The 26,649-nt window shown below is 55.0% G+C and overlaps 1 protein-coding gene and 1 non-coding gene across 4 annotated transcripts in view; both read right to left on the bottom strand.

The window, feature by feature from the left end:
- Positions 1-23,471, bottom strand: part of Fbxo31 (F-box protein 31) — a 31,365-nt gene extending 7,894 nt beyond the window's left edge. The window contains exons 1-6 of one of the 3 annotated variants that reach the window (XM_076838665.1): positions 23,063-23,471; positions 9,905-9,976; positions 7,259-7,345; positions 3,120-3,196; positions 2,632-2,799; positions 2,215-2,289 (exon numbers count right to left, since the gene is read on the bottom strand). In XM_076838665.1, the coding sequence (XP_076694780.1) occupies positions 2,215-2,289; positions 2,632-2,799; positions 3,120-3,196; positions 7,259-7,345; positions 9,905-9,976; positions 23,063-23,414 (831 nt within the window). In that variant the 5' untranslated portion in view covers positions 23,415-23,471. Of the gene's footprint in view, positions 1-2,214; positions 2,290-2,631; positions 2,800-3,119; positions 3,197-7,258; positions 7,346-9,904; positions 9,977-17,605; positions 17,705-23,062 lie in introns of those variants that run through there. The other 2 variants (XM_076838668.2, XM_076838667.1) reach the window with 2 other exon arrangements.
- Positions 23,472-23,728: 257 nt separating this feature from the next.
- Trnam-cau (transfer RNA methionine (anticodon CAU)) lies at positions 23,729-23,801 on the bottom strand. Its single transcript has one exon. It is a non-coding gene; the product is annotated as a tRNA-Met (tRNA).
- Positions 23,802-26,649: the final 2,848 nt, after the last annotated feature.

A 26,649-nucleotide genomic window follows, 5' to 3' on the forward strand; every position in this document is an offset into this window, starting at 1 on the left:
GCGGCCCATCAGGCACCAAGCAGAAACCCCCAGAACCCACACACAGCCTCCTGAGCAAGGCGAGGGCGGGAGACTGTGACGCTCATCACTGCAGAGCCCCAGCCCTGGCTCACAGCACCATGGAACCACACTGCAGCACAGCCAGGCCGGTCCTCACTTCTCACAGGAGGAGCCCAAGCCCTCCTGGGAGAAGGAAAGTCTGCGGCCAGTGGTGCTCAGCCAACCAGACCACCCCCATGCCAAAGAGCACACCCGATTCCTGCCTGGGACCACACACGAGGAGCTAACTCAGGGTGGACCACACCTGACTGCAACAAGACCTGACAAGGGCTACGCGGTTGTTTTCAATACAGGGGGCTCTCTCACTGAGCTACGTCCTCCCTCTTTGTCTTTCAGACAGGGTCTCACTCAGTTGCTGAGGCTGGCCTCAAGCTGCGATCCCCTCTTCAGCCTCCCAAGTAGCTGGGATCACAGGCATGGCCACCACACCCAGCTCAAGCCTTTTTTTCTTTAAACAAACTATCTGGTCCAAAGGTTTTTTAGAACACAGAAAGCAGCCCCAAAAGAAAATCTTTGCAAATTAGACTTCATCAAAATTAAACCTTCTGGGCTGGGCTTGATGGCCCATCTGTAATCCCACCAGCTCAGGAGTCTGAGACAGGAGGGTCTCAGGTTCAAATCCAGTGTCAGCAGGTTAGTGAAGCCCTAAGCAACTTATCAAGACTCTGTCTCAAAATCTCAAAGTGAAACATAAAAAGGGCTGGGTGTGTGGCTTAGTGGTTAAGCTCCCCTGGGTTCAATCCCCAGAACCAAAAAAAGAAAAAAGAAAAAAAAATTAAACTTTCCGTTAAAATGGCAGCTCAACTTACAGGGAAAGACTAACAACTGAACAGATGAGTAACAGGTAAAATGAAGTAATCCAGTGGGAGAAACCAAGATGCAACACACTGTGCCGAGGGTGCTGGAGCCAAGTCCCACCCAGAGGACCAGATGACAGCCCGGTTAGCAGTGGAGAGGCCGCTGCGGGAACACCAACCAGAGCTGAGGAGCACACAGGGTCTCTGAAGGAGGCTCACTGAAAACTACTCCACGCTCAGGAGAACGTAGGCGCCTGCAGTGACGTCCAGCCCCCCAGGGCTGCCCTGGTGCCAAGACAGAGGAAGTGTGCCCCTCCTTCCTCCCCTTGTCCCCAGAGGCCTCAGCCTGTGGGAGGGGCAGAGAGGTGGGCGACATGCAGACAAGCCGGCAGCACCTGCACCTGGGGACGCCGGCGGCCCTTCTCACAGACACCTGAGTCGGGCACTGCTCTCCACTCCCTCGTGACAAGGGAGGCAGCGGCAGGACATGCAGGCCCAGCCCAGCTCTCGGGAGCTACCCTGTCCCCAAGCTGGACGGACACTGGTCCACTGCCAGGCAGAGCCTGCAGAGCAGCTCACAGGAAGGTTCTCAGAGATGCAGTACATGGCCTTCTGGCGTAAGGTCCCAACCCCTGAGAAATCTCTTGGAAAATGTCACTTTTCACCTGTATGACAAACCACACAAAGTCAAATCTAAAATGACAGCGCTGTAAATGAAACAGGCACCTCTGCCATGTCCACCTGCCGTCCACCCAGGAAGAGAAGGACCACACCACCACCACCACCACCACCACCACGGCAGAGGCGCAGGCGCCACTCACCCCAACTCCCCGTGGTTCCCTGGCCAGTGGGGAAACCGCCAGGCATTCAGAAATGCTAAGAAATGTTCACCCAACAAAGAATACAAGCTGCAGTGAGCTGCTACGTGGGACAAGCTCAAGTCCTATAAAAATGTCTCCACAGCAGTGTGTCTCAGAGTCTCCAACTGAAACCCCAAGGCAACGCAGGCGCGCTTCCTGCACCGCCACAACCCAGACCACAACCGCAAAGGAGACCAGGGGCCTGGGCACTGCACAACCCCAGCAGCCCCCAAGCAAAAGGGGCTCAGCCTCCGGCAGGGGAGAGTCCACAAAAGATATGAGGGCGTGGGCACTCACCCATGGGAGGCTCAAGGGCCCTCCCCGGCACTTGCCAGCAGCTGCTCTGAAGGAGGATCAGATATGGCCTTGGGCCCGTCACCCGCCACAAACCTGCAGCCTCCCACATCTGCTCTGCCCGACGGAGCAAGGCCAGGCACGATCCTCAAAAACCAGCACCAGGCACACGTCTTCACACACCCTTCCCTCACGCGGCTCACCTCCTGCCTCCCACCGGACATCCTGTGGTGGTCCGTCTGGTTGCACTTGGTGGAGAACTCGTCCTTCTTCACAATCTTCATTGTCACAGCGGGGAGCACACACAAGGAACAGTGGGCCGGTCATGACTCCCTCGCCATCCGCGCCATGCCCACCTACTGGCGCCCCAGCACGGGAACTGTGGGGCAACGAGGAAAAGCCTCCCCACCAACGGGACTCCCAGCAGAGCCCCAGCAAGCACAGGGGAGCCCTTCCTCCCCTCCTCCTCCTCCTCCTCTGTGCAGGAGCGGGTCCACAGCTGTGGTGCAGGGCACACTTGGGGACACCTACCACCCAGGATGGCCCTGGGGATGGTGATGGCCAAAAGAAACCTGTCCCCACGCCACACATGCCTACAGGAGACGGGGGTTCTCACCTACCTGAATGTGGCCGTTGTGGGGTCCTTTGTGGCCATACATGCACTCCACCGTGGCGGACTTCCTCTCCATCAGGTGGACTCTGAACAGAGGCTTGAACCGCATGGGGTCATCCACATGAGGGTCGTGTGGGGGCAGGTACATCCAGCCAATGATGAACAGGCCATCCACCTGCACAAGGAGAGTGTGGTCGCCCTGCGCACCCCGCCCTCCTCTAACTCGCCACCCCTGATCGGGAGCCGACGGCACAGGCAGAACCAGCATCGCCAGCGGGTGAGCAGGAAGCCTGGCCTGGCAGGTCCGGGACCTGAGGACCTCACAGCTACCCGTCAGGGCGTCAGAGAGCCCAAGGGCGCAGCGAGAGGCTAAAGAGCTGCTGAGATCTGTTTATTCTTCTCAGGCCAGACCCCAGCCAGGGCTGGCAGATGCCACCGCCTCACAGAAGGCAGAGCGCCACGTGGGCAGGTGCCCTCACAGGCCTGCAGACTCACCACCACGTTCAGCAGTCCTCCGTATGGCCCGATGTCTGGCTGCCACAATCCCAAAATGTGCCGGTACCGGTGGAGCACTGGAGGGAGAAGAGGCGAGGGCACGCTCAGGCCTGGCAACTACGGGAGGGTGAGCAGCCAGGGTCCCAGCCGGGCACAGTCTCCAAGGGAAGGCCTGGGCTCTCGGGCCAGGCCTGCAGGTGCAGCTCAGAGCAGGAGACATGGGTGGTTTCCGAGCACTGATCCCCTCCCCGAGTGCAGGAAGGGAAGTCAACCAGACTGGCCAGGAGAGCAGGGCAACAGCGAGGAGGCACCGCCATGGCCCGGAGTGCGGGGACCCAGGCGGCCTCAGGTGGGGCCAGACAACTGGAGGGAGAAGGACCAGGGCAGCCCGAGGCCATCAGGACATTGCTGAACCGGAGGACAAGACCTGTGTGCCTACGCGGGACTCCCTGCGGGGGACTCCCCTTCAGAACAAGCCCGAGTCTGTTCAGCGTACACAGTGAAGCCGGCACCCTGGTGGCCGGTTACTCCTGGATGGGTTAGTTATTAACGGGCAGGAACAAGCAGGACAAAGAGCCATGAGCACACACTGACCTCCAAGAGATAAACGCCCACGAGCAGGCTCAGTGCACACTGAGGTCTGCAGCTTACGGCGAAACCCACCCAGACCTCGGTCAAACCAGGCGTGGAGGCCACACCTGTGATCCCAGCACTATGGAAGCTGAGGCAGGAGGATCCAAGTTCAAGACCAGCCTCAGCAACTTAACAAGGCCCTCAGAAACTTAGCCAGACCCTGTCTGAAAATAAAAAAAGACCTGGGTATGTGATTCAGTGGCAGAGTGCCCTGGGTTTGTCCCCATTTCCACACACAGAGTCAACAGAGGGATGACAGGGTGGGACAGACAAGAGGGGGGCGGCCAGTGACAGGGAAGCGGGACAGAGTGCCTGCTGCAGAACCAGATGGAGATGGGTATTTGCTGTGCAGTCCTTTCAACTGTTCTGCATGTTTCCAAAATTTCATAAAATACTAGGAAAAAAAAAAAACACTACCCAGCAAGACCCTGCCTGCCTCTCCTCCCCCGCACCCCACTTCACTGCCGTCAGTGTCTAGTTCTAAGAACTCAGCCACTTCCCCCTCAAAGCCCCTGGGCCTCTGGTTAAGGGACCTGCCACACACCCTGGCACCTGAGAAGCAGCACCACAGAGCACAGCGTCCCAGACGGCTGGTCAGCTTGACATCCTCGCTGGACTCCTGAGCTCTGCTGGCACAAGGGCACCTGCTTCAGCTTCAACAACCCCCTCCGTGACCCCTGGAGAACAACCGGTCCCAAGAGAAAGAGGCTAGAAACGGCCTTTCAGAGGAACCTGAACTGCGATCAAGCTCCCCTCGATGGCCACAGTGACCTTTCTTCATCTCTCCGCCTGGACACCTGTCCCTCCAGGTCTAACGCCAGAAGACAGTCTGGGCTTGCCCACCCGCCCAGGACCCCCTAGAGTACCCACGCTCATCCACCTGAGGAACACCAAGGGTTAACGGGACGAGGGGGCCAAGCTTAGGAAAGAGTCACGCACTGCGCCACCTGGGGTCAAAAGGTGGAGGAGGTGAACTTCAGAAAAGGCTGCCCTCACACCACTCGTGCCCACCACCCCCAGGGCCTCCAGGCAAGCTGGCCCCCTCCCATTGCTTAGGTGACAGCTCCTCCTGCAGACCCCAGGGCTGGCCTTCCCAGCAGCAGGCCACAGAGGTCCTGCAACAGCCTCTTCACACAAAACCACCTCCTCCCGGGGCTCATGTCCCCCGGGGCAGCCCTGAGGGGCTGTGTTCAGAACACCGTCCCCGCCTTCACCTGGAGCAGCACTCTGAAAGGCCAAGAGACTCCTGGCCAAGGGCCAACAGGAAACCCGGCACCCGTGCTCTGGCCCTTCCCACTGGCCCAACAGGAAGGGCTGACCAGCATGAAACCACATCTGGGCGTGAGGGACAGAAGGATGGGCTGCTGGGAGAAGGTGCCCACAGCAGTCCCCACCCGGGTGCAGCAGGAGACCTGCAATCACGTCCTCGGGTCTGTTTGCAGACTGGAGGTGCCTGGGATGGGTGCCTAGAGCTTCTCTCCCATCCCAAAGGAAAGCACAAACACAGATGATGGGGTCCCCTACCCACTGCTTCTGCTCTAACCAGGACAAAGACCGGAGGAAAATCCCAACAGCCAAGGGGCGCACCCTGTCCTCAGCACCCTTCCCCCTGAGAAATATGTTCCTCCTTCCTTGCTCACCCCCCAGCCAGTGCTGGGGGTCCACGTGGTGGGCCAGAGCTCTGCAAAGGCCTCCCACCAGATACCACTGGAAAGTGCCTCAGGGTCTGGAGTGTCCCTCCAGCTCCTTCCCACATGGTCGCAGCGCTAAGCCCGCATTCCTGCATACTGCCACCGAGACCCTGCAGTCAAAAATACTTTGCTGAAACCAGACAAAGTGGCCCAGGCTTATGATCCCAGGGAGGCTGGGGCAGTAGGATCACAAGTTCAAAGCCAACCTCTGCAACTCAGCAAGACCCTATCTCAAAAAATAAAAAGGACGGGGGATGTGGCTCAGTGGTTCAGAACCCCGGGGTTCAATCTCTGATGATAACCAAAAACAAAAGCCTGCATCGACAGACGGTGCAAGGGGGTTCCAGGACTGCGGCTGCCTGCATCTCTGTCAGCCCAGGAACCCAATGGAGTGCTAGGAGGCCACTTGCTATTTAAATATGTCCAGAGAAATGCAACCAAAGCTCACAACAAGGGATTCCCCTTGCTTTTTTCTGGATTTCCAAGTTTCTACAATGTGGTTCTATAACCACACTCAAAGCTCGGGGGCACGGTGGTTCTCCAATCCCACCAGGTGGTGGTCAAGCTCCCAGCTACAGGCAGCACAGGTGCCCAGAGTGACCTCCCAGAAGCAGGGGTCTGCACTCAAGCTCTTCTTAGTCCCCGGTGGAAGGCTTCGGAACACCCAGATGAAGGTCGAGAGCCCAGCCCAGACAGTCAGGCAGCTCCTGGGTCCCGGCTGCTCAGGCTCCCGGGGCTGGGCTGGAGCTCCACGCGAGCACCACCTGGGCTCCAGACAGACTCCTGTCCCAGAGAGCCAACCAGAGAGGAGCAGAGGACTCCTGGTGCCCGTCCTCTACAGCTCAACACTCACACCAGGCCAGCTGCCAGCAGCAGGGGACCTCTGCTCCCCAGGGCTGGAAGGAACCTGCAGCATGCAGCTGGGCAGAGCGCTGCTCAGTCTCTGACCACCTCCCACAGGTGAGGGGAGGTCAGCATCCCCACACTGCCTGCTGCTCCTCACACACACGTCTCCCACATCCCCAGGTCCTCTCTGTGCCATCTGTCGCACCAGGGCCTGGAAGCAGGCTGGGCCCTAGGACCGCCCCAGGGATCCCGGACCATGCACTGCAGGCCTGTCCAGAGCTCGAGGGGGTGTTCAGAACAACTCTTTAGACACACTATTCCTTCTGCTCCCAGTAGGTGCTGTCAGCCATGTCTATTCCAGACAGCCAAAGCTGAGACCAGACCCTCCAACAGCTCAGTACCTCTGAGCGCTTCTAGAAACTTTCAAATGGCTTTTAGTGCAAGTGATATTTTTAATCTCTTTTAATTTCTTTTAATCTCTTTTAATTTCTTGATGACTGAAATTCACTCTCCATCTCCACTCAACCACTCTGAGCTAATAAAAAGTGAAAAGGGCACAAATTTCCTGTAACTACATCTTAGAAAAATTTCCAGAGCTCTGCAGGAGAGTTTTGCCCTGTGTTTGTCTAGTAAAAGTGCACCTTTTTTTAAAAAATTCACATTTGCTATTCAAACATACTGAATGATAAAACTTAGAAGTCAACTCACACTTCATTTTAGAAGGGAAAGTGTTAAGGCTTTTACACTCCCCTCTGGTCTGCCTCTGTGTGAACTTTTGCAGTAGCTTCATCAATAAAGGACAGGCACTAAAACGTGCATCTCCAGAGTGTCCTAATTGACATTGCCCCAAACCCCACCCTGGGCACTGGGCGGCCAGCTCACTAGGGTCTGCGCTGTCAGGCTGCGAGCTGGAGGACCTCCGTGCAGCTACGCTCTCCCTGCAAAGCCAAGCCAGCAGGAGGTACGTACGGCAGGTGTACACGTCTCTGTATCCCATGTGCTCGTAATCGGGGAGGATTCTCACGAAGCGTCCCGACTTCACCCGAGGGTTTATACCTGAACAGACACGGCAGGGAAGGGCTCAGCATGGTCTCGCTTCTCCCTCTTCCTCACCACATTGACCCTCGTGGACACACAGCCACCCAGCAGACCAGATAGCACTAGCTGGAGAGGACATCCATTGATGTCCCTTTTCATGGGAGCAGGAGACCTCACCAGGCTGCTCACTGCCCCCGGCCAGAAGTGCATGAAGGGTCCCAGGCCACAGCTCAGTGGGGCCCTGAGTTGGGAGAGGCTGTCTAGGATCCTTACATACCCAGCTAAGGTATCTGCCCAGGGCAGGTCTGGCGTCCCTTTGTCCCTGTGGTGTGTGTGTCTCTTGACTGAGGACACTTCCCAGCCCCCAGACTCAGATCTGGCACAGCGAGTCAAGGCTGCCAACTCGCTACCTGTTCAGGAACTAAGCCTCATTCTCCTTCAATCCTCTGCTCCCAGAGCCTAACTGTTATCTCCCAGATAAAGCTTCCAAGGAAAATTTGCAAAACACATTTCCTGCATAGGAATATGAAAACCAAAATTTGCTTTGGCCATTGCAGCAGAGACACCTTGGTGTACTAAACAAGAGGCAGGTGCCACAGTCTGGTTGGGCACAAATCACGAGCCACTGAAGCAGGAACAAACTTTATTTCTGAACTCCACCAGCACACTCCACACACGCTCCCCAGGAATTCTCCCCGAACGCCAAGCGGCTCGTCCAAGAACCAGCAGTCGGAAATATCCCTCCTCCGGCACTTCCCCAACCAATGGGAACTCTCTGGGAATCCCCGTGAGAGCTCAACTGGAACTCAACAGGAACTCCGTGAGAACTCGCTGGTATCACCTCTCAACCACTACTTCTGCAAAAATGCCATACGTCATCCCAATCAGCTGTGGCCCTCAACAGGCAGGAAGAACTATTCTCTGCATTTGGCAAACATCTTCAAGAAGCCTATTGCCCCAACAGCTTGGAATCAGGCAGGAGGATCAAGTTCAAGACCAGCCTCAGCAGTTTAGTGAGACCCTGTCTTAAAACTCTTAAAAAAAAAAAAAAAAAAAAAAAAAAAGGTGGAGTGGTGGTCCTGGGGGTACAGCAAGAAAAAGAAATTCCACATCCTCACTGGACCCACCCAGTCACGTCACTCCCAGCGACCTGTCTCGTGTGCCCTGGACAGGTGCCCACACCTGTGTCCCTGCTGGGATGTGGCTGCTGGAACTTATTGTTCTTCAAGAGAAACCTAAGGGCCTAGCAAACCTGCAGAGGATTCGGAAGGTGGAAGCCTGTCCTGTGAGACACTGGGGCCAGCCGCCCACCCACAGTAAGAAGGGGACACGCTGGCAGCATCAGGGAGGTCATGGGGAGGTGGTGGGCGAGGGCACTGAGCGCTCAGCCAGTGCTGCAGTGACCCTGGAAGGAGAGGGCTAGAGCAGAACAGTGGGGTCTGGGGCACCTGTCTGGCACCTGTGGAAGGTGACATGTTCACCCCCGACGGGGCAGCAGACCCCGAACCTTGGGGAACAGCTCGGGAAGCACCAGAATTGCTTCCTGTGCGGCTCACGCTGCTCAGACCTCAGGGTTCTCAAAAATGGGCACAGTGTGACCGGGCAGGAGGAGCGGCTTCTACTGTCCTGCAGCAGAGCAGGGCTGACTGGCGGGCGACAATCCCAGAAGAGGACTTAAGTATTAGCCTCACAGGGTGCCAGACATGCCAGCTGTCCTGATCTGATCCATCCATATCACATACGTGTATTGAAATGTCACACTGTATCCGATACATACACACAATTATGTGTCCGTTAAAATCTCCACAACGTATGGGTGGTCGCCATGGTGCACACGTGGAATCCCAGAGACAGAGGCTGAGGCAGGAGGCGGGCCAGGTCTGAGCCAGCCTCAGCAACCTAGCAAGGCCCTGCCTCAAAATAAAAATTAAAAAGGGCTGGAGCTATGGCTCAACTGTAGCTCACTTGCCTGGCATGTGTGAGGCACTAGGTTCAATTCTCAGCACCGCATATAAATAAATAAAATAAAAGGTCTAGCAACAACTAAAAGAAATATCAAAAAAAAAATTTTTTTTAAAGGGCTGGTGATGTGGCTCCATGGTAGAGTACCCCCGGGTTCCCCAGTACTGCAAAAATTAAAACATTACAAAATACACATACACACATGAGCAAAGGTGCAGCTCTGTGAGCTTGCCCAGCACGCAGGTGCCCTGGATCCCCAGCAACACTAGATCAATATGCACAAAAACTGTTATAGAAATAAAAACACAGGTTCTTGAAGACTTCATCCAGCAAACTAAAAGTGAGGTTAATGGCACACTCAAAACGGGGGACCCAGCACCTTGAGCTCAGCAGCGCCAGGCCACCAATGCTGTATCTGAGGACATGGGGCTACAGGTTGGTTCCTGTCCACACGCATGAGGCCTGGGTTCCAACCCAGCATCACAAACAAAAAGCGCAACATCCAGTGTGACTTAGCATGGCACCCGAGAAAACAGACACAGGCCCAAGCTGTCCCCTCCTCCCTTTCAAGCTCACTGCTTCTCAGTTAGGAGGTGACAACAAAGATCGACTCACGTTTTGCATAGACGTCTCGACAAGACACGCCTGTAATCTCCAGCTTCCGCAAGTTTTCACAAACACCATATTCTGCAACAAGAAATGTTAGCCGAAGTTTAAAATCAGGAAATCACAAAGCAACAGAGACAGCTGCGGGGCAGTGAAGGGAGCAGCAGGCGCACCTATGAGCCTCGGCCTGTGGGGTGGTGCTGCACGCTGAGCCACTGCCTGGTCCCCAAGGAGCCATTCTCATCTTAGCATCACCCCAACAGATGACGACGTGCAGCGTCCGTGACAGCGCAGCCAGCAGCCTGCTGCACCCGGGCTCAAACACTCAGGCTCTGTGAATGCGCTGGAAGAAATGGTGCCTTGTTCCCATGGAAATGAGGCCACCTCTGGTTAGGGCTCGCGCCAGCGCCAGGGGCCAACATAACCCCGCCGGGGCTTGCATGTCATGCCACAAACTGTTCGATGCAGCCATGAGACTGTCCTCAACTCTGATGAGACGCTGCAAAGGGGCATTGACGCCCTACTTCCCTTTGCACCAGGCTATCCAGGTCCCTGGTCAGTGAAGGGGCCCCGACACCCTCTGCCCTCCCCGACCCTCGCACCCTGACCCTGCTGGCAGCACTGCCTTCCGCCCTCCAGTCCTACCACCCAGGGCGTCCCCACCAAAATCAGGCCTCTGGCTCAGCAAGGCTCAAGAGCATGGTGCCCTGAGTGCATCCACGCCCACAGAGAGCCGCCTGCAGCCACTGCCACTTCCTGTATGAGTACCATGCCAAGCACTACAGGCATCAGGAACTTAATCCTGCCTGCAGGCCCAGAGTGATGCGACGTCACCTCCATCTTAGTCTTAACCCTGAGAACAAGTGCAGAGAGGGGTTATGACCTCCACAAAAGTCAGGAGGCCTTCCTCCTGTGAGCTCCTGGCACAGGAAGGGGCCAGGAAAGTCCATGGGCTTCACATTGGCCACAGCTCACGCTTGGGATCATAGAATAGGTGTGCAGTGTCAAGCCAATGCCCCACAGTATGACCTCTCCAATCCTGACAATGACCTCCAAAGGCAGGACTCTGCCCCCCAGGCAGAAAGGGAAGCTGGCAACTCAGAATGTGGGCATGACGCAGTCCGGGGGCACCCACTGCTGCCCCTCGCCATGTCACTTCTGCCAGTCCTTCCCAGAGGACTGGCCTTTTCTTCTCAGTGGAACAGATGTTATCAGCCCAACACTAGGGCACCGGGTAAACCCCTGAGGCTGGCCCAAGTAAAGCCCCAGGCACAGACAGGGCAAGCGGCTCTTTGGATAGAGGGGTTGTAAAGCTCTTTTTACATACACATATTTTTTTTCTGAAGTTATACGTGAACATAATACCTTTATTTATTTTATGTGGTGCTGAGGATGGAACCTAGTGCCTCACACGTGCTAGGCAAGTGCTCTACTACTGAGCCACAGCCCAACCCGCTGGCAAAGCTCTTTGGCAGGGTCCTCAGGCCTCCTGCTTCCCATAGCATGTCCCTGCCTGCACACTAGACCCCAGGCCCAAGAGCCGGCAGCTCCATGTGGTCCCTTTGGGGGGAAACCCAGGCAAGGCACACCCTTGATCCAGGTTGCTGAGGTATGGTGGCAACCTCCCTCCCAGAGAGGCCACTCACCACCACATCCAGCAAAATGTCACAGCTGTTCTTTGGAGAAAGAGACTAGGACTGAGAGAATGCTACTGAAAACTTCCAGGCAGGTCAAGCAACTCCCGACTCCAGTCTAGACCCTACCCCCACGCAGAAATAAAGTGCAAGCCACAGAGGCAACTTAATCTTCCAGTACCACATTTTACAAATTAAAAGAGAGCAGGTTGGGTGGGGAGCGTGTAGCTCAGTGGCAGAGTACTCACCCAGCACATGCAAGGCCCTGGTTCTGCCCCCAGCACCACAAAACAGAACAACAGTGAAGCTGTGTTCGTGACACTTTTTATTTAACAAAACAGCTCTATCACTTCAACACGCAGTGGGTGCCGAGCGCCCTTCTTCTTAATCCCAAGCCTGGGAAGCTGGGGTGTGGAAGCACAGCACGCTGGGGCCAGCCATGTCACTCAAGTGCGGAGAGTCGCGCGTGGCTGTGCTGTGTCCCAGGCAGCACAGAGCTCAACAATCTCACCAGAGGCCGGCGTTTCCCATGGCTGCGGAGCTCAGGCCCATTCGCGTTTCCCTTAGAGCACTAAGAACTCCTAATGCTACTCCTTCACCTTCTACAACGCAGGCTGGGGACGGGACGTGGCTCAGTGGCAGGGTGCTTGTCAAGCATACACCAGCCCTGGTGCAACCCCAGCAGTACCAAAAACAACCTCTAGTCGTTTTCTGCACTTCTGAAAGGAACTGAGGTAAAGCAAGCAGTTCCCTAAGAGCCTGCTCCAGGGTATGAGAACAGTTCACACATGTGTCCTCCCTGCAGCCACTGGTTTTCCTTACCAGGGTCCAGGGCTCTTGAGAAAACATTTTCAAGTTTAGACATGAAACTTTCATCAGTGAAACCTGAACAGGACTCCAGGCGTGGAGGCTGCTCCAGATGAGGCTGAGGTAAGGTGGCAACCTCCCTCCCAGGAGCCACGGTGCTGGGCTCCCCCGCAGCCCCCAGAAGTCTTACAGCCAGGCTGCGGGAGCTGGTCCAGAAGTACCCTGAAACTGTGAGGCTCCAACCACCAGCAGGAACATGACTTGAACTCAGACACTTCCAAACAAGGAAGAACTGTCCTTTTAAATAACAACTAGCATTCAGATTTCAGCTGTACTGAATACAGGGAGGGAAGAACAGTATCTCCTGGTAGGCTGGTCTACTAACCACACAGGAGACTTAAATTTTAAAACCGTGCACTATATGTTTATGTGGAAGGCTGCAACTAGAATCCACTCAAAAACTTTAGCAATGACTTCACCATCACCACAGGGACGAAGTCCAGGGCCGCCTCCGACAGCTGGCCACCAACTACTGAATGCTTTACAGGGATGAGCTAAAGACAGCACTGTCAGCTGCAGCCTGCTTTGCCGTCTGTGGCCTCCTGGGGATGAGGCACCTGACACATGCCCGCTGCCCAGGATCAAGGACCTGGAAGGCTCTCCTCAATGCTGGAACAGCAGTGAAATTCCCTATAGAGAAGAGTCTGTTTCGGGGCACTCTCAGCTGCCAAGCCCCCCCCCCAGAGGAGCACGGGCCAGGTCCAAGGGAGTGAGATTCTGCACTCCAGTGCTGCAGAAGGGACAGAATGGCCAGAGAGACGGTGGGAGGGACAGTCCCTGGCTGCAGGAGCTACAGAGGGCAGGCAATCCTGCCAAAATGTGGGGCTGCACCCCAGGTACAGGGAGAGACAGTGAGTCTCACCTTCCATCTGCAAGGGGATCAGCTTGGGGCCCCTGTAAGCCCCTGCAACCCTACATCTGGCCATCCTAACTGGGCACCAGGAACACTCACCCACAAATCCTCACGGGAGGAAGAGGGGCAGCCAGCAGGTCTGGGGCCAGCGACTCTGACTCCGAGCCCTACTGGAATCATGTTTCAGATATGCTGATGCAGCACCACGACACAATCTGTTCTTTCAATTGATCACTGGAGTCAAGATGTTCCCGTAAAGTCAGCCAAGGAAGGACAGAGGCAGCAATGTGACAGGACCCGGCTCCTGGGACCCAGCCTCCACTGGCATCTCCAAGGGGACCTTCCTCTAGTGCGCAGGTGACTTGCCCCAAGGGATCAGAGTGCTCCACCCAGGTCTGAGAAAGCCCCTGAAAATACAGCTGTGCCATGTGCATGGTCAGGGAGGCCAGGAGGCCTGGACAGGTCGGGCTGACTCCACATAGATCCAGGGTCCCGGAGGATCTGTCATTGAGACTGCCCTAGACATCTGGTACTCACCAATGCCCAGAGCCGAAGGCCACCACTATGAAGGGTGCCCCAGCAGCTGGGAACATCGAAATGCCTGCCTGCTGGACCAAGGGACAGCTATGCAAGGCAGCAGCCCTTTACCCAGAGCTGACAACCAGACATGACACATGAACCACAGCCAGCCTCTGAGAGACCTGACCACTGGCATGGTCCAGTTAGCTCTGTGAACCAAAGAGAACTTTCTCACCACAGGATGGGGTGCGGTTCAGCAGCAGGGTGCTCCAGCACAGCAGCCACCCCTCCCACCAGCAGACTACCCAATGAGCACAGCACTGCAATGCCACTTCAGGCCAGACTGACCACATCTAGAATGGTGACAGCCACAGCCCCAATGTCCACCACAGCCCATGAAGGCACCAACGGACCTCCCACAGTGGCAGGGCCATCATCAGCTGCCTCGTGACCTTTCCACGCAATGCAAAGATCTTCATGGCACTTACACCACCGCCTGCTCTGGCCCTAAGACCAACGTCTGGAGGCGTCGCGCTGGAGCCTGGGACACCCGGACAGGAGCTCTGGTTGACTAAGTCACCTCCACTGCTCTCAGAGACCAGGTAGCCAGAGAGAGCTGACCTGAGTAAAAGCACTCGCTCCTTTCGCCCCATCCCCCAACCCTAGGAAAACTCTAAGGAAAGAGAAAACCAGCTGCCTGAGAGGTGCCATTCAAACAGGGCAGCAGGTAGCCAAAGCAAAGAGGCAGGTGGGGCGACCAGGGCAGCCAAGCCAGGGTCAGTTCCGAGTGTGGAGCAGAGGGGAGCCACAGAAGGTTCTTGAGCAAGACAACAACCTGCTCCAGGAACTGCACGGACGCAACTTCCCAGACCAATGCCCACTGCTTAAAGCAAGCCCCTCTAACACCCCACACAGTCCCAAACCTAGAGTCAAGAAACCACTCCGTACACTAGTACCCAGCAACTCCCAATGCCCAGCTGGGATGTGACATGGGGCAGACAGGGTCACAAGCTGGTGTCTAGTGTGCAAATATCTGGGTGCCTGCATGAGAACCTTCCTGCTAAAGGACAGCCCCCAGGCGTGGCGGGCGCCCACCCGACAGCCGAATCAGAGTCTGCACTGTAACAGGATGCACATGACAGGCAGAGGGGCTCTGCCCGGACAGCATTGGCACACACAGGAGGCTTGGACGGGAGGCTCACACGAGAGGCTCGCACCACCTCTGCTTCCACTGCCCCCCACAGCGCCCTGCTGCAGCAATGAGTCTCCTAACAGCTTCTGAAGTCGTGAGCAAAGTCCATTTCTTCCCCGTGGTCAAGTGTGCTAAAACTACCAGGGTGAAGCCAGGGTCCAGGCTGAGATGGCCACAGGCAGCCCTTCCACCCCCGTGAGCGACGCTGGGAACACAGGACACATGGCCAGGCAGCCCCTCCTGTCCGCTGCAGAGCATTTGGTGGTCCTGGCTCCCTGGGGTCTTCCTCCCAGTGCCCGCCTCCGGTCCAGCCATGGGAAGGTCCTGCAGAGCACCCGAGCAGCCCTCTAGGCACAGTCGCAGTCAGAGCCATGGGAGTCAGAGGTCGTCACCCCAGAGGAGCCCAGGGGACAAGACTGCCATCACCAAGGTCCCAGGTGGGCCCTGGCCCAGAAAGGACATGAGGGGACACTGTGGTTGAACCCGGCTTGTCCTCTGACGTCGTGTGGAAGTGCGACCCCAATAAGGGTGTGTGGAGCTGGAGCCTGAAGAGGCAGCCTCACGAGTGGGTCAGTCTGCTCCTGATGACTGGTTTCCTCAAGCGGATCCATCAGCAAAGCCAGGTGGCACCCTGTGCACCTCAGAGGACCCCTGCCAGATGTGGCCCATGCATGGCTCTGGACCAGCACATGACCTGGAACCAACAGACCCACTCTGTGCTCTTCTGTCACCAGCAGAAGACAGGCCAGGGCAAGCTGAGGATAAGGACAGCTGGACAAGCCTGGAACTAAGTCCATGAGGAGGGTCCACACCGGCTGTGATTCAAACACACGCAGCCTGGGCCCCAGAGGCCCCGGGCCGCCGCACATGGAGACCTCTGCCCCGCTTTGTAATTTTTCTCCCACTCTCTGAAAAAATATAATTCAGGGGGCAGAAACTAAAGACTAAAAGCAAGACTCCTCCCTCTACAACACCCCAAGCAAGGAGGGCAGCTAGGAGGGCCTGGCTTGGCCGAGCAAGAGGCCTGGGCAGCCAGGGAGCACCGCAGAGCATGTGGGCACCGGCCTCACTGGCTCCGGCCCCACGTGAAGAGGGACCCTGAGGACAGCAGGGGAAGTCCCTCTGCACCCCTGACTGGATCCAGGAGCCAGCAAACAGGTCCTCATCCGTGGATGTCACCCTGGAGAGGGAGCTCGGTGGCACTGCAAGCAGACAGGTGACAGCCACCTCTGCAAGGAGAAGGGACACACTCTGAGACAGAGGGCTGCTCTCTGGGGACCTCCAAAACACCTGAGTGGAGGACTTAAAAAGCCGAGAACCAACCCTGCATGAGGAGATGCGGCCGGAGGCACAGACGGTACACCAAGGGGAGCCCAGAGGGGACAGTCTCCCCAGGCCACCGAGGCAGGGGCTGATGAGGGTGCAAAGCCCCAGCACCAACAGGGGTCCTCTGTGGCTACACCAGCACCAAGGGTGGGGAGCTTAGGGGAGGGACCATGGCAAGTGCCCCAACAGGAGCCTGTGCCCTGAAAGGCCCAGGCACTGTCCACCCAGGGTGGGAGGCAGCACCTGGGAGCACAGGCTGCAGGAGGAGGCAGCATCCCACCGCATGCGGCACAGGGGAGGCAGAGCCCAGCACAGGCGCCGCCCACCAGAAGACACCCCATTCGGCATGCCCAGGGGTAGACACTGCCTGGTTGACAGGGCAGCCTGCAGCTCAGGGGTCCTGCTCTCACCCTCTCAGCCCTGCAGTGTGTGCCAGAGCTGCAGACTGATCTCAGTGCCATGGGTCAGAAAGCAGGGCCCAGCCGATGCCATGGCCCACGCCCATATCCCAGGCACTAGCTTGAGATCCTAAGCCACTTTGAGGTCATTTCAAAATAAAAATCAGAGAGGGCTGGGGATGTAGCACAGTGGTACAGTACTTGCCTAACATGCACAAGACCGTGAGTTTGATCCCCAGCACTGGGGGAAAAATCAAAGGGAAAAAATCATAGTCCATCCAGAAATCTTGCAAAAATCTACTTTGAAGCTGGGTGTGGGGGGGCATGCCTATAATCCCAGTGGCTGAGGAGGCTGAAACAGGAGGATCCCGAGTTCAAAGCCAGCCAGACTCAGCAACTTAGCAAGGCCCTAAGCAATTTAGCAAGACCCTGTCTCTAAATTAATACAAAAAGGGCTGAGGATGTGGCTCAGTGGTTAAGCGCCCCTGAGTTCAATCTCCAGTTCCAAAAAAATTTAAAAACTCCTACAAAAGAATGCCAAAGCCAGGGGCTGGGCTGGGGCTCAGTGGATTCAATCCTCAGCACCACATAAATAAATAAAATAAAGGTTCTGTGTCCTACAATTAAAAAAAAGAATGCAAAAACCAAATCCTAAGAGGCCCCCGATGCCCCATCACACGCCTAGAACGCTGAAGTGGCTCAGTGCTCAAGGCACCTGGCCTCACAACCCCATCCCCACAAAGGGGCCCTTCCCTGGGTGGGAGGAAGCTCCTCCGGGGAGCAGACCCCTCCTGCTCCACCGGAGCCACTGGCAGAGGAAAAGCCCTCGGCTGAGGCCTCGTGAGCCCAGAGACACCCCTCCCTCCTGAACCTGGGAAGCCGTCTGCCATCTGCCACGCCCCGACTCTGGAATCATCTCACCTGGCACCTTCTCCAGTTTGGGACACCACACCATCAGAAGACCGGCTGAATTCCCGGCTCCCCACCTCCATCACTGGGGCCAGAACCGTCAGTGGAGGCTGACTCACAAGCCCAACCCATCAGCCTCTAAAATGGGAGGAAGGTCAGGACAGACATGGGTCTGGAGAGGACACTTGCGCTTCTCCATGGCCCCATGATGCCCTTTCCAGCCAGAAAGACACCCAGTCCTCAGATGCATTACATAACCCCCTTTCCAACAGCATGAGCAGGAGGAACAGCTGTGCCCAGGCCTTGGCCAGCTGGTCCACTTACATGAGGTAAGGAACACCTCCACTTAAGGTCTGCCAGGCAGGTACTTTCTAACTGGTGGTGGGAACGGAACCTGGAGCCTCCGCAAGGTAGGAGGCGCTCGACCACGGACACACTCCCAGCTCTGACCTCTTGATTCTGAGACAGCACCTTGATGGGTTGCCCAGGCTGGCCTTGAACTCAGATTCCACCAGCCTTGGCCTCCCAGCCACTAGGACAGTTCACTTTCTTCATTTTTTTTATTTTTTGTACCAGGATGTAACTCAGGATGCTTAATCAATAAGCCACATCCCCAACCCTTTTTGTGTTTTATTTTGAGTTGCTCAGGGGCTCATTAAGTTGCTGAGACTAGCCTTGAACTTTGCATCCTCCTGCATCAGCCTCCTGAATTGCTGGGGTTACAGGTGTACACCACCCACCTGGGATAGTTCACCTTCTTAAGGTTAAAAATAATGAAAACAGTGAGTCTTAGGAAGGTTCCCCTCAGCAGCAGCACTCCCTTTGCCCTCCCTCTCTGCCACGTGAAGGGTGACTTTTCTCAGCAAAGCCTCACACAAGAATCAACTGGTGCCAGCTAGAACGGCCCTCCTTCTCAGCAGCAGTGTTGGGGAAAAGGGTCACTGGAGTCCTAGGACTCTCCTGTCCCCCAGGACGTGGGCTGGCCTGGCCTTTCTCTGTTGTATCCTGGGTAGGCTGTTGCACAGCTGATGATCCTTCTGCCAGAACCTTGGCTCAACAAGTACCCACTCAATAGAACCATAAGGTCCCTACACCTGGTTCCAAAACCTCCTCCTGGGATGAGCCTCCAACATCAATCAGCCATGGGTAACAAGCCCTGCTCCTCACAATTCACATCAGCCAATCACAAAGAACCAAAACAGCATTTTCTTTCGCCTGCAAAACAAAATTAAGTATTGAGTTTTTGTTTTGTTTCTGGTTCTGAGGACTGAATATAGGGGTGCTCTACCCCTGAGCTACATTCCACCCAACTTTTTTTTTTTTTTTTTTTTGGTATCAGGGTCTTGTTTTGCTGAGTTGCCCAGGCTGGCCTCAACTTGGAATCCTCTTCCCTCAGTCTCTGTAGTTACTGGGCTCCAGGTATGTACCCCTGTGCCTGACGAAGTATTGGTTTTCCAATTTCCATTTCTGCAAAAAGATCAAGACATTAGAAGAAAAGACTATTTCTCACTGTGATGAAATTCACCAGCTTCAGAGCTAACGGCAACATTCTACACACAGCACTTCAGGCGGCTTGGAGAGGTTACCATCTGGGAAGAAACAGGCGAGTCAGACACTGGGCCTGACACAGCAGGCATGAAGCTGAGAGGGAACCCTGGGGTGCCACCCTCTGAGTGGAGTTCAGTGTGGAGGGGGAAATGAATGCGGGGGTGTTTTTAAAATCTTTTGCAGTTCTTCCAATATTTTGATGTAGAGAGGGCCTGAATTTTCAAAACTCACTAGCCTTGGGCAGACTTCATAAATATCTCCTAACTCAAAATCAGCTCCTTTTAAAATTCCCAGCCAAAGGGTGAAGTATCAGCCACAAAGGGCCTGGTCAGAGCGAGGTCAGAGCACACACAGCTGGCCTTCGCCCTGGGCTCCCTGACAAACAACCACTTATTTATGGCACTCTGCACACAGCACAGGAGGACCAGCCAAGTGAGTGACGCATCAAAAAACTGTTTACAGTCAGGTGCGCGCTCATGCCTGCGATCCCAAGGAGAGAGGCTGAGGCAGGAGGATTGCAGGTTCCAGGCCAGGTGGAGCTGCTGAGTGAGACTCTGTATCAGGATTTTTAAAAAAGAGGGCTGGGGATGTGGCTTAGTTGTAAAAAGCCTCTGGGTTCAATTCCCAGTACAAGAAAAAAAAAACTGTTTACACCCTGAACACAGGGCTGGGCTTGGTTCCTTTCACAGGGAACAGTCCCTACTTGCTCTGTGCTGGCCCCAGCACCAGGATAGACCTGACTTAACAGAAGGACTCTCACCTGTACAGAGAAAGAGCCCCCCCCTCGGTTGTCCAGACACCAATTTTAGCCTGAGTCACTTCACATGCTAACATATGGGGGCCAGCAAGGTCAAAATCCTATGGAAACAACCCATTTCCTATCACTTATGGGACACTGGGGAGTCTGAACTTCTCCGTGAATGATAACGATCGCAAGTAACTATTTCATCTCAAGCACCTAGTGTATTCCCCAGCCCCAAACATCCTATCCTTTTAGAAAGAACTCTTAAATGTGTCTTGTACACACCTGAGATTCAATCATGGCCCTCAACCCTCAGAAGCCATGAAACCCAGGCCACTTCCCACTCCCAGGAAAACACACAAATCAGTCTCACTCATTCTCAGGAGAATAAAAAGGGAAAGGACCCCCACATTCTGCCAGGACTGGGCTGGGACAAGCCTGGCCATCTGCCCTAGGACTGGGAGAAGCCCTGCTGTCCACCTAACTCCACCTAACTGGCCTCAGTGCACCTACCACCACCAAATGTTCAGTCCAGGGGAGATGAAGTCTCGGGACTCAGACCAGGCCTGTCGCACACACAATTCCTGTGCACATTTACACACCACTGGCCTGTCTCAGAGAGACACACACAATACCAGGTGGGACTGCCAGCCAGTCAGCCAGTTCCTGACCTCGTGGGATGGAAAAGAGCTGCCAAAACAATAGCGCGGAACTCTGAAGACTCGGCTGTCCACTATACTCCCAATCATAAGGTGCAAATCATATACAAAATTTAGAATCTATAAGTTTTGTTTACAGTTTGAAATTTTGCAGGCTGGGGATGTGGCTCAGTGGTAGTGCTCGCCTGGAAATGGGTTCAATCCCCCCAGCACCAAAAAAAAAAAAGGAAGTCAAAGTTTAAAATTTTGCAAAAGTCATTACAAATGAAGGTAAAAAACGAATGTCTACAAACAACTACAGAAATATTTTGCAAATTATTAAACCTATCCAAATTACCTGAATAAAACCTTTAAGTCAATTTTTAAAAAAAGAAAAAAGACTGGTGTGGCCAATTGTGTGTAAATGTGTGCAGGAAGGTACTTGGGCTGAGGCAGGATACCAAGTTCCAGGCCAGCCTCAGCAACTTAGCCAGACTCCAGAAAAATATTTTCCAAGGAAATTAGTTCCTCATTTAATCCAGTATCTGCTTTTTTTTTTTTTTTTTTTTTTAATGGTACTAGGGACTGAATCCAGGGCTTTACCACTGAGCTACATCCCCAGCCCTTTTGGATGCAGGGTCTCATTAAGTTGTTCGGGCTGGACTTGAACCTGCATCCTTCCTGCCTTAGCCTCCCGAGCTGCTGGGATTACAGGTAAGTGCCATTACACCCAGCTTGTTTTTCTTTTCTTTTTTCAATTTCTCAAAATGAATCTTCTAGTGTTATCATCTTCTAGTGTCACCTGAGTAAATGAGATGTTCTGATGGCCTGAGCCTCTGGAGCCCCCAGAAAGCTGCCTGAGAGCCACCACAGTGGGAAGTGGAGTCCTGAACATAGGCCCTCAGCTTCCTCCTGCGACTTCATCAGAACCTTGCACATTTCCACTAACCATTCTAACAACCTGTCCTGGGCGGCAACTCAGTTATTCTGTGGCATGTCTCTGAATTTTCTGATTACACAGGTAGGGCTCACCGGGAAAGGGAGAGTAAAACTTTCTTTGCCTCAACTTTATAATGCAGCAATAAACCGCACTTGCCCATAGCTGAAAAAAAAATATTATTGAGAGCTGGGGTTGTGGCTCAGTGGCAGAACACTTGCCTTGCACATATGAGGCCCTGGGTTTGATCCTCAGCACCACATAAAAATAAAAAAGTAAAATAAAGGTATTGTGTCCATATACAATTAAAAAGTTTTTTTAAAAAAACTATTATTGACAGTTCTTACACATTTTCAGGGCAAAAACAAGCTAAGAGAAAAACAAAACAAGAAAAAGATACAGTAAAAATACAAGAAAAAGATACAATAAAGATGCATTGCTAGCAAACAGCTACCATTTAGGGATGAGGGTTTTGGGTGCTTCATCTTACTCAACTCTCAAGAAGACACTTCCCACCAAATACATCACAGGACTTGGGAAGGTGCAGCAACCTGTCCAGGACCTGGCAGCAGATAAATGGAGCCTGGCACAACCCAAGTTGGCTAACTCCAAACCCAAGGCCTTGGCCATTATGTTATACAACAAAGATAGAACAATAGCCCACTGCCAGGAGGTTTTGGGAGAAGAGGCCTTCTCCTGCAGACCTGTGGTGCAAACTCAAATAGGTGGGTAAGGTAGCAAAGGTTTCATCAATGCTCCCCAAGGGTTACATTTTAGCAAATGCACTCAAGAAGATAATCTCACAAGTTCTAAAATATACACATAAATCTCCCAAATTTCTATAAAATGCACAAAGCAATTGTCAAACCACAATTTGGGACAAGGAAAAAATGGAAAACTTCAAAGTGTGCCAGTTAAGATACAGCTTATAGCTATTATGAATGGAGTGGACACCACAGAGTCCTACTGCAAACTGCCTCTAAGTAAAATGTGCATGGCATGACTACATCCACGTATGGAACGACAAGCTTTCCAAAATTTTAAGTCTTTAACAGTACAGGTCTCTGATGACTCTTGCTTTCTTCCTTTTGCTGTTCCGCAGCGCCTGGAAGTGTTTTGTTTGGTTTTGAACAAAATATGAGAGGTGATTGCACATCAGACGTCTTTCAAGGCTGAAGTTCAGCGAGCCCTGAACTCTAGACTGTCACCTAAAGTAGCTGCTGCTCCCTGCCCTCACTCCTGCCCCCAGCACCCTGATAAAACGAACCCCACCAGCCTGAGGACGAGGTGGCGGCCTTACGCACACACTTGGCCCGTCACCAGCGAGAGATCCAGATCTCGGGTGTCCCTGGCTCTGCGCCCTGGGGGGAACGGAGGCAGCCAAGCCTCTGAACCTCCTGGGCCCTGCTGACAGGGACACCAGCCCCAGCTCTCACTGGCCACTGGGGCTCAGCGGCCTGGACCCACAGCCGGGGGAACCACGACCCTCCCTGAGCCCCCAGTGTGGACAGCGCCAGGCCGCACCCCACCACACCTCGAATCTGCGACAGATCCCGCCCCGACCTCCCGGCGCGGCCCCGGCCCCGGCCCCGCCCGGCGCTCACCCTCCCGGCAGCGCCGTCTCCAGATGGTGTCGGTGTGCAGGATGCGGCGGAACTTGGTGCAGACCTGGGCCAGGCTGGGCAGGTCGGTGCCGGGCAGCGAGGCGAAGATCTCCACCAGCAGCTCGGGCGGCAGCTCCAGCAGCGAGCAGCGCGGGGGCGAAGGCGAGGGGCCCGCGCACGGGCCGCCCCCCGTCCCGGACGACGGCGCGGAGCCCGCCTCGATGCGCTCCTCCTCGGGGTCCGTGTCGGGTTCGCTGTCTGCCGCCGCCGTCTCCGCCGGGCCCCGACGCTGCTGGCGACGCCGGCATCCGCGCGCCGGGCCCACGCCGCAGAGCCGAGCGCACACCGCCATGCCCGCCCGCAGGACGGACGGCAGCACGCACGCTCAGCGCTCCGCGCACGCGCGGCCGGAGCCGCCGCACGCCGCACCCGGGCCTGGCCACGCCCTCGCCGCACGACGCTCTGGGCCAGCCACGCCCCCTCCGCACTCCACACCTCTGAGTGGCGCGGGCCCCACCTCCGAGAAATCCCGCTGTGTGGGCGACCTGGACACCCGCCGGCAGACTGGTACCTGAGACCCGGGAACGCAGGACCCCAGGATCCCGGAGGCCTGCGGCCCCGAGGCTCGCGAAAAGAGTCACCGCTGTCGGAAACAAAAAACGCGGATGCCCCGTGTGAGGATCGAACTCACGACCTTCAGATTATGAGACTGACGCGCTACCTACTGCGCTAACGAGGCTCCGTGGCGGCGGGCTCGCGCCGCGGCTTTTGCAGCAGAGCAGACCGACCGCGCGGCCTCCCACCGGGGGCCAGGGCTCGGCCCCGCGGCGCTGGCGGCGTTGGCGGCTTGGGCGTTCGAATCTGTCCGCCGCCCGACTGACCCAGCAGAGGCTCTGCCGCCGCTGAGCGGAGAGGGGCGGCCTTAGCGAAGGCGCCCGCCCGGCCGGGTCTGCGGCCCGCCGTCTGCAGTAGTCGCAGATGGACGGCGCGGCTTTCTTTGCTTTTTTTTTTTTTTTTAATGCTGTGCTGAGGTTCGAACCCAGCGCCTCACACGTGCCCGGCGAGCGCTCTACCCCGAGCACAGCCCAGCCCGCTCTGTCGTGTGTGTGTGTGTGTCGGCCACTGAGCCACACCCCAGCCCTGTTTTGTATTTTATTTAGAGACAGAGTCTCACGAGTCGCTTAGCACCTCGCAGTTGCTGAGGCTGGCTTTGAGCTCGCCATCCTCCTGCCTCAGCCTCCTGAGCCGCTGAGAATACAGGCGTGCGGCACCTCGCCGGCTTGTTGTCGGTTTTTAATTTGATTTCATTTTACCTGGTGCGTGGCATCTGCAGTCCCAGCGTCTGGGAGTCCTGAGGCAGAAGAGGATTGCTCCAGCCCAGAAGTCTGGAGGCAGCCTGGGCAAAATAGCAAGACCCCCTCGCAAACATGTAATAATGATCTTAAAATAAAACAATTAAATTAGTAAAACTTAAAACGTGAGTGTAGCCGCCTGGATTGTCACCCGCTCTGGTGTGTAGGAGCAGCCTGGCTGTCAGATCACAAACAGTAAGGCAGGTTTCCGGCTAAAAGCCGCGCACAGGTCCAGTCCAACCTGCCATCTCAGCCCACATGACTGAAAACAGCATCTAAAGTGCCTCCTGCACTTAGACTCGTGTGTCCACCCTGCACACTGTTGACTAGATGGTTTTCCTTCAGAGAATAAGTTAAAGCAAGGGGCTGGGGTTGTGGCTCAGCACCACAGAAATATAAAATACAGATATTGTGTCCACTTATAACTAAAAAAATATTAAAGGCAAAGGCATCATGTTGCTCACTTACTGAAAAGCATATGATGGTCCCACAGACAGCCCCAGGTCCGGGGCCGGCCTCTTTCTTGGCCCCACACACACCCCTGAGCTTTTCCCTAGGTTTCCCCTCCACTGCAGAGCCCCCAGGTGGTCTGGTTGGAAACATTGGCTTTCTTTGCGGCAGCCTCAGTGGACATACCCATCAACGATGGCCACTCTTAGTGACTGTGTTCACTGACTCAAATGCTGTTTAAATGAAAAAAAAAAAAAAAGGAGCAACCTGGCTAAAAAGCTGGAATTGAGAAACATGAACCAAGCACGTGAAGCTCATCAGCCTTCTGACTGCTGGATCACCAAGCAGGAAGTCCCAGCTAAGGAGAGGGTAAGCAGACAAGCAAGACCCTGTCACGACTATTTACAGAGGCCTGGCCAGCTGTGTGCTGTGTCCTGTGTGTCCCAGTGAATTCCAAAGTACAGGTGTGACCAGTGCTGTCAGTTCATCAAAACAACCAACATCCATCCACCTATGGCCTGCTCTAGAAGCTGGGTGTAAGAGGATTAATAAAACACACTTTTTCCCCTAGAGGACTTCAAGTTTAATAAACTGAAAAATAATTCAGTTATTTTCATCTTTAGAAGAATGGTCATACTAGTCTATATTTATAATTTGAGTTATATAACTTGGCACTTAAAAAGAGACATATACACACACATATATATGTATTTCTGTAGATGTGTGTACTTCATCTGCATGATCAGAGAAAGGGTGTTTCAGGATGTGACATTTCTAATTGTAGGAAGAAAGAGCCCAAGGCCCTGAGCTCCAGCAAACACACACACACACACACACAACGTTTTTATTATTTTTTTCCCAATTAAAGGAAGAATTGAAGTTAGCCAGAGGAATGCTTGTTCTAGAAAGATAGGGCAACTAGTTGTCCATGGCTAAGTGAGTATTCACAGCAAGACAAGAGGGTCTGCGAGGCAGTGGTCTGGACAGGGCTAGGAAGGGACAGATAGGCCAGAGGTGAATGGGGGAGGTCTAGCCAGAGAGTGACCGGCCAGAAGGCATTCTCCTGGAACACCAGGCTGGCCACGATTCGGGGCTCGCGTGACACAGCGATGACAGGCGTCGGGGAACCGGCAGGGTTGCCGGTGACGTGCGGGATGCAAACCTTCTGTGTTGGTTTGATATCTGCTACACAGAGGTGAAAATGCTAAGCAGCACGTCAAGTTCATAACTCCACAACATTACGACTGCTCGTGGCAAAGTTAATACGGTAAAAAGTGGACTGTTTGAAAGGAAGTGTGTAAGTAGTAACAGTGCCTAGGAAGTAGGCGTGAGGAACAGGCCGGGAGCACGGGGGGGGGGGGGGGGGGGGGGGGGGGGGACCGGCAGCTGCAGCCTCCCCAGAGACGTGCCAGGAGCTGCCACTGGGAGGACCCACTCGGAGGGTGCTGACCTCGCAGTGCAGGGCCCACTGGGAGGTCCCACTCGGAGGGTGACCGCGGCCGGCCTGGACCGCGCCGAGCTCTCTCCCCAGCCCCGAGGCACTGAGCGCGTCTGCGCCCCCTTGACAAGGAACCAGGCGGGTGCGTTCTGGGGAAATGAGACGCAGGGGTCCTTTTGTCCCAACACCGTGACTCTGCAACAGGGAGGGAACTCGGTTCACGGGACGGAAAACGTCAGCAAAACGGCAGAATGAGGGCGGGGCTCATCCTTCAGTTGCCTGGAAAGTCGCCGAAAGTAGCAGTTCTGCCACCGAAACCGCGTTGCCCCCGGCCCGCCCGGTTCCGG

This window comes from Callospermophilus lateralis, chromosome 18, assembly GCF_048772815.1.
Source record: "Callospermophilus lateralis isolate mCalLat2 chromosome 18, mCalLat2.hap1, whole genome shotgun sequence".
NCBI classification, from domain to species: Eukaryota; Metazoa; Chordata; class Mammalia; order Rodentia; family Sciuridae; genus Callospermophilus; species Callospermophilus lateralis.